Raw genomic sequence first — 6,520 nt, forward strand, 5'->3', positions numbered from 1 at the left:
AAGCAACGAATTAGAGAGGAGGGCGCATATTGTTCAACGGCGCGGGAGAGGGAAGCAGCGGCGTCCACCCCAATTTTCTCCTCTTCACCTAGCGGTCAAAGGCACTCGAGACGACGTAAAACCACCGCGCTGCTAATGAGCACCATGGGTGTCAGGTATGTGGGCCGATGCGGTGAAAACAGTTTCCACAGCCACTGGTAGTCAAGTCCCCACACAGTACCGTTCCTCTCCTACACCGACAGACCCAGACCACACTGTCCAGCCTCTGACCAAATGGGCCTAGCAGTTGCCCACGATCTGGTCAAAATTGTGCACATCGACGAAAATCCCTAGACTCAATCAATCTGGGAGCTTAGTGAATTAAATGATGATGTCTATATTCATGGTTCAGGTTTGACCTTAGTTTAATGTTTCAAACAGAGCCATCATTGTTGTTTCAGATCATATCCTCAATAAAGAAGTTAGTTCAGTTGCCTGTCAAGAAGATTGCATCTACTCTTGGAGCGAGGAAAGTCTCGTATAGGCTCAAACTCAACACATGAGCCAATATGGGGTTAATCTGAAGCTGCGCAGTCAGTACGTGGAATTAGTGTAGTGTGATGCTATGCTATATACTTTGCTCTGTTTCTTTGTCTCTGTAAGAACTGACAGTTCAACTAGCAGTTTGCAAAATTACAAAACCTAAGATAGGTATGGTTAACCAAGTGGTATTGCAAAACTTCCAGATACTCCTGTTGTGCACATTTTGTTTGGCTAGTGTGGCGCAAACGCCAATCCAAAGTTTTTCATGGTGTTCGAAAATAGTACTACCATGACGTCAAAAGCACAATGTGATGGAAAATGCTAGTACCATTACCCAAGAAGCCCAAATTGCAGATATCACCCACTGGATTATTACATGTTTCTTCCAAAAGAGAACTGGCATGTATGAGGAGGCATGCATTATGGAAGGTGTGCACCTGAATATTGTATTGATCCGGAAATGTAGAAAGAAAGGGGAAAAGCAGCCAACTCATGCATTCGATTAGACTATCATCCAAGGTGCACCCTGCGTCGCAGCCATCTGATCTCCTCTTGGCCGAAGCTACCTCCCTGCTGCTTGAACTTCCACCAAACTTCACGACCCATGGGAACCTTATATACATGAGCCTTGGTGAATTCTGTTTCTGAGGAAGATAGGACTGTGCTTAGAGTAAGTTGGGGTGCAGCCAGCCCCCTTTGTAGCATCCAACTGTACATCAACATCTTAAGTTTGCTTATGTGCACAGTGAACTCTAGGTACCGTGGGAAAGCAGCCACAGCACTCGGGGGATAACCTGCCACATGCACAAGGAACGATATCTTATAAGCAATGGCGTCCGTCTTCTGATTCAGAATCCGAGGAGCCATCTTCACCATGTGAGTTACATCTTTTGGGTCCAACCCTTCCTCCACTAAATTGCTGTATTTATCTTGCAGGTTGGCGCCTTTTCCACGGATAGCTTTGAGTGCCTTCTCCATATATTCCGAGCCTTCAACAAACCCTATGCGTCTTAAGAATTCCCTCTTCTCCTTGACACAGGGTTCAGGTTTACATCTTGGTAATCTGCTGACCTTTGAGCCAATCTTATAATTCATCAACTGACGTGGTTCCTCCATTACGATCCTTCCCAGCCGTGCCTTCCCCACATTGAGTTGCCCAAGAATGGTGCTCGCGGCCTTCATGGTGGCAGCACCGAATATCCATCCATGAGAATCCAGAAACTTCTTCACATCCTCATGGCTCATGCCAATGCCACGTAAGAAACGTGTTCCCGTCCATATGTTCTTACCAACATCCCCGCTTTTAAGATTGCGGTAGTTCAGAAAAAGATCAAGTAACTCCCTTTTCCCAGATCCCAACCTTTGCATGTCGGCAACCACTTGTCGTAGCATCTCACCAGACCATTCCAACAACAAATCTGGATGTTTCCTCACCGCTTTACCAATATCATCCTTAGTAAACCCCAAATCACTCAAGAAGTGCAGAGCTTCGACAATCTTTTGCCAATTATAGGACTGATATTCAGTGAAGAACTGGCCGATCCAGTCTGGCTGAATCCCAATGTCGTCTAGCCACTGCAAGATCGTCTTCAGTTCCACAGCCGGATCATGAACCAATACGGTAGGAGTAGAGATCACTAGTTTGATCACACTGGCCTTACTGAAGCCTAGACCCTCAAGGACCTCGAGCTTAGATGCAAGAACGCCCTGGCCAAGACTAAACACCTCGGTAGCATTCCGGTATATCTCTCCAATCTTGTCATGCGCAATGCCGTAACTGTATAGTGCACGGTAGCTCTCGAGCAGCATGTCGGCATCGGCGAGGAATGTGAGATCCCGCGGCAAGAGGGAATCCCACTCGTCCGGCCTCAGGCCGATGCTCTCAAAGAAGGGCCTGAACTCGTTGACAGGGCGGCGATGGAGCAATCGCACCAGCGCCTTGCTGACCCTCTTCTTCACTTTGGACCTGAATCTCGCCCCCTCTGCAACCTGATCAGCAGGCTTCGGCACCGCATTGTTCACCTTCTCCAGCAGCTCGCTGAGGAAGACGGGCGATCGCTCGCTGATATGCTTGGCGTCAGTGAGGCACAGGCCGCGCTTGACATGGAGGTAGTCCCTGAAAGTTGTCTGTGCGGCGCGGTGTACCCATCTGTTCAGCATCTCTTGCCTGGCCTCATCCGCATCCTCCTCCCCGCCGTGGCTGGGGCTGGGAGCGGTTGAATAAGGCTGCGATCGAATGATGAGGCTGATCGAGCCGACCCAGCCGGACGGGGACGATGAATTTGGGGTGCGCCACCTTGGAACTCCGGACCGGAGGGCTGCCCATGCCCATCCCATCGTCCGCAACAAGCGCGATTGGAGGAGCGCGCCTGAATCGAGCTCGGGAGGTGGGTGTGAATGGTGGGGTCCGGCAAGTGGAGATGGCAGCAGCCGCTTTGGGACCAACTGGGGATGGCGGCGGCCACCGGTGGCGGCAGACGGAGCTGACTCCAGGCGGCGGGCGGCGGAGCAAGGTTCGTGCGGCGGTAGAAGGCGGCGGATCAGCCACGGAGCGAGGTCCACGCGCAAATAGGATGCCCGCACGCGGGTGCGCGGCGGCCGGCGGGAGGAGAGGCAGAGGCCGGCACGACGGCGGGGGAGACCAGGGAGACGGACCTGGGGTTTTTCGAAGCGAGGAGATCCAAACGCTCTGTTTTCTTGGGCCAGAACAATATCGAATGGAAAGGCCCACAAAGTGCACTTCTCCTCTTTCTTTCTTTTTTCCTTAAAAAAAACGCACTTCACTATTTCCAATTTTCGCGACGAGCATGGTGCGAAAACTCGGGACTCGGAGCTATGGTGAAGTTCTTCTAAAAAATGGCTTGCCAAAAACACGTTCGGTATTCCAGACTTTCAGTGAACACGAATTGCACCTGTCATGTTTTGCGCTTTAACAAAACTCCCAACATGATTGATATGGCTCTAACAAACTATACCACGCCTCTGCGAGCATTAGGGTTAGCCAAGCAACGGGAGGGTTTATGTGTCATCACTAGTAGAAAACATGGCTTTGGTTCGGTCAGAAAAGAGCATTAATTCCGGTTGCATTACGAACCGGGACTAATGTGAGCATTAGTCCCAGTTCGAGCGGCTAGGGCACCGTACAGGCATTAGTCCCGGTTCAAATGGGACCTTTAGGGGCTGTTTGGATTGTGACTGTCTTTGCCATATGTTGCCACATAATTTTAGCCACATTTGCCACGCTTGCCTTAGTTGAGTTGCTCAAATTGTTAGCCACACTTTGGCTTGCCTAAGAAAATCTTGCCACATTTTTTCTGTCTATGACATGTGGGGTTCATTGCTCATAAAAAATTCTTGCCTTAGGTGTGGCTAGAACCAAACGCCTACCTAATTTGGTCAAAGTTGCCTAAGGTTAGGTGTGGCAAAGTGTTGCAAGGTGTGGCTAGGAACCAAACAGCCCCTTAGTCCCGGTTGGTGCCACGAACCGGGACTAAAGGGTGCGATGCCCATTAGTACCGGTTTGTGGCACCAACCGGTACTAAATGTTAGACCTTTAGTCTTGGTTCGAGCCACCAACCGGTACTAATGGGGTTTGAGGCATTAGTACCGGTTCATGGCACGAACCGGTGCTAAAGGTCCCATTTTCAAACTCTACCCCCCCTCGCCTTTTCAGTTTTGTAAAAGCAAAAGAAAATGATAAAAATTTCAAAAATTAAAATCCTTTCAGATGTAGTTATGTTGCTACATGTACTAGTTAGGAAAATTTAAAAACTTAAATTTGGACATGTTTTGCAAAAAGTGTAGGGAAAATGTAAAACGGCTATAACTTTTGCATACGATGTCAAAAAAACGTATAATATATCAAAATGTTCAGCACGAAAATCCGCATCCGATTTTGACGGCCTATGGCCTGTTTGCAAATTTTTAGAATCCTCAAATTCTAAAAGGAAAAAAGTTATGCTCAAATTTTTGTTTTTTTTTTGAATTTTTGTTAAATCTGGTCAAACTATGGTCAAACTACTTATTCAAGAAGTATTAGTGTTACTAAATAATTATTCAAAAATATTAGTGTTACTAAATAATTATTTCAGTTTTTTTGAATTTTGGTCAAATCTGGTCAAACTATGGTCAAACTGTGGTGAAACAATGGTCAAACTAATTATTCAAGAAATATTAGTGTTACTAAATAATTATTTCAAGTTTTTTTGAATTTTGGTCAAATTTGGTCAAACTGTGGTCAAACTATGGTCAAACTACTTATTCAAGAAATATTAGTGTTACTAAATAATAATTGTTTTTTAGAACAATAGTTTCAAACTCAAACAGTGAAATGTGTGACTTCATGCTCAAGCTAAATTCCTGAGGGTTAATAGGATTGACATCTTACTATTGTCAGGAAAACAACAAGTGCACACTTGGAAATGAGGGAGAATAAAACCCGGAAGTTAAGTGTGCTCGGGCTGGAGTAGTGAGAGGATGGGTGACCGTCCGGGAAGTTAGATGATTTGGAATGATGAGGGGTGATTAGAGATTAGAGGTTAAATTGAGCAGTGATGAGGGGTGATTAGAGATTAGAGGTTAAAATAATTCAGAAATTTGAAAATAAAAAAAAATTCAAAAAAAACCAAAAAAAATTAAAAAAAATCATAAAATTTTCTTTAGTACCGGTTGGTGTTACCAACCGGGACTAAAGGTGAACCTCCAGGCAGCGGCCACGTGAAGAACCGGGACTAAAGGGGGAGGCTTTAGTAACGACCCTTTAGTCCCGGTTCCAGAACCGGGACTAAAGGCCCTTTTTCTACTAGTGCATGCCATCGCCGGATCAGGCAAACAGAAACAAACCTTAACCACTCACGGAGGCATGATATAGTTTGTCAGAGGCATATCAATCACGGAGAAATGGCCGAAGACCGGTGTCACCGCCGCACGAAGAGGAGCTCCGCCGCGGAACCGCCCCGCATTAAGGGGAGGCCATGCCCCGCCTCATGACGACACAGAAGGCTGGAACGCCTCGCCGCCACCCTCCTTGGGCAGGCCCGAACTACGCCAGCATCCCCTCCGAGTACGCCACGGATTAGGTGGTTACACTACTAGGGAAAACCTTATACACAGAATCTTAGCAGCAGCGTGGTTTAAAAACAAACACTACTGCTAATTAGCAGTAGCGAGCTTCAGGAAACCGCACTACTAATAGTGGTGTAGCAGTAGCGCTCTAGGTGAAACGAACGCTACTACTATAATTGCCACGGCGTTGCCTCCAGGCTAGATATAGTAGTAGCGCCCTTCTCCTGGACGCGCTACTGCTAAATTACTTAGTAGCAGCGTTTTTCTTCAAAACTTGCTGCTGCTAAGTATCACCGCAACTAATTAAGTTTAGTCCCATACTGCTAAGCGAACAAGGTGTTTACCACCTTAAATATGTTACTTTCTCAAACTAAATATGTTACTTTCTCAAACTATCTCGAGCACTTGGTCTTCATTGAACTATATGTGTAGGATTTGTGGCTGCAATATGAATCCTCGCCTGTACCTATACAGGTACAGTGAGGATTCATGTTGACTGTTTAGATTCTACATAAAAAGATCAATAATGACCAATGTATAATTTTTGATGTTTTTACATTGCTTAGACTTATAGCGTTTTCTAGAACAAAGCGCTACTGATATTGGGATAAGCAAAAAAAATAACTGCTTTCATTAGCAGTAGCGTTTTTCTCTAGAGCGCGCTATAGGTAAATTAGCTATAGCGCGTTTCCTAATGAGCGCTATTGCTAGTTCGACTTAACCACCCGCGGGCTCAAAATTTTGCTAAGTCCTTCCTTTCTCCCCCTGTTCCCCTACTCCTTTGTCGCCGCCGCCCGAGCCCGAGCCTGCCCTCAACCTCACCGCCGCCGCCCGCCGCCGCTCTCGACCTCACCGTCGCCACCCTCGACCTCACCGCCGCCACCCGCCGCCGCTCTCGACCTCACCGTCGCCACCCTCGACCTCGCCGCCGCCG

The 6,520-nt window shown here is 47.1% G+C and overlaps 1 protein-coding gene across 1 annotated transcript; it reads right to left on the bottom strand.

The window, feature by feature from the left end:
* Nucleotides 1–831: 831 nt before the first annotated feature.
* Nucleotides 832–3,214, bottom strand: LOC123165687 (transcription termination factor MTEF18, mitochondrial-like). The gene has a single exon (XM_044583384.1). The coding sequence runs from the start codon at nucleotides 2,857–2,859 to the stop codon at nucleotides 1,033–1,035; it is 1,827 nt and encodes a 608-aa protein (XP_044439319.1). The 5' UTR covers nucleotides 2,860–3,214; the 3' UTR covers nucleotides 832–1,032.
* Nucleotides 3,215–6,520: the final 3,306 nt, after the last annotated feature.

Source organism: Triticum aestivum, chromosome 1D (assembly GCF_018294505.1).
Source record: "Triticum aestivum cultivar Chinese Spring chromosome 1D, IWGSC CS RefSeq v2.1, whole genome shotgun sequence".
In the NCBI taxonomy this organism is placed as follows: domain Eukaryota; kingdom Viridiplantae; phylum Streptophyta; class Magnoliopsida; order Poales; family Poaceae; genus Triticum; species Triticum aestivum.

Bases quoted from the DNA above. Each gene is read 5' to 3' on its own strand.
- LOC123165687 (XM_044583384.1), bottom strand. From the start codon at position 2,859: ATGGGATGGGCATGGGCAGCCCTCCGGTCCGGAGTTCCAAGGTGGCGC.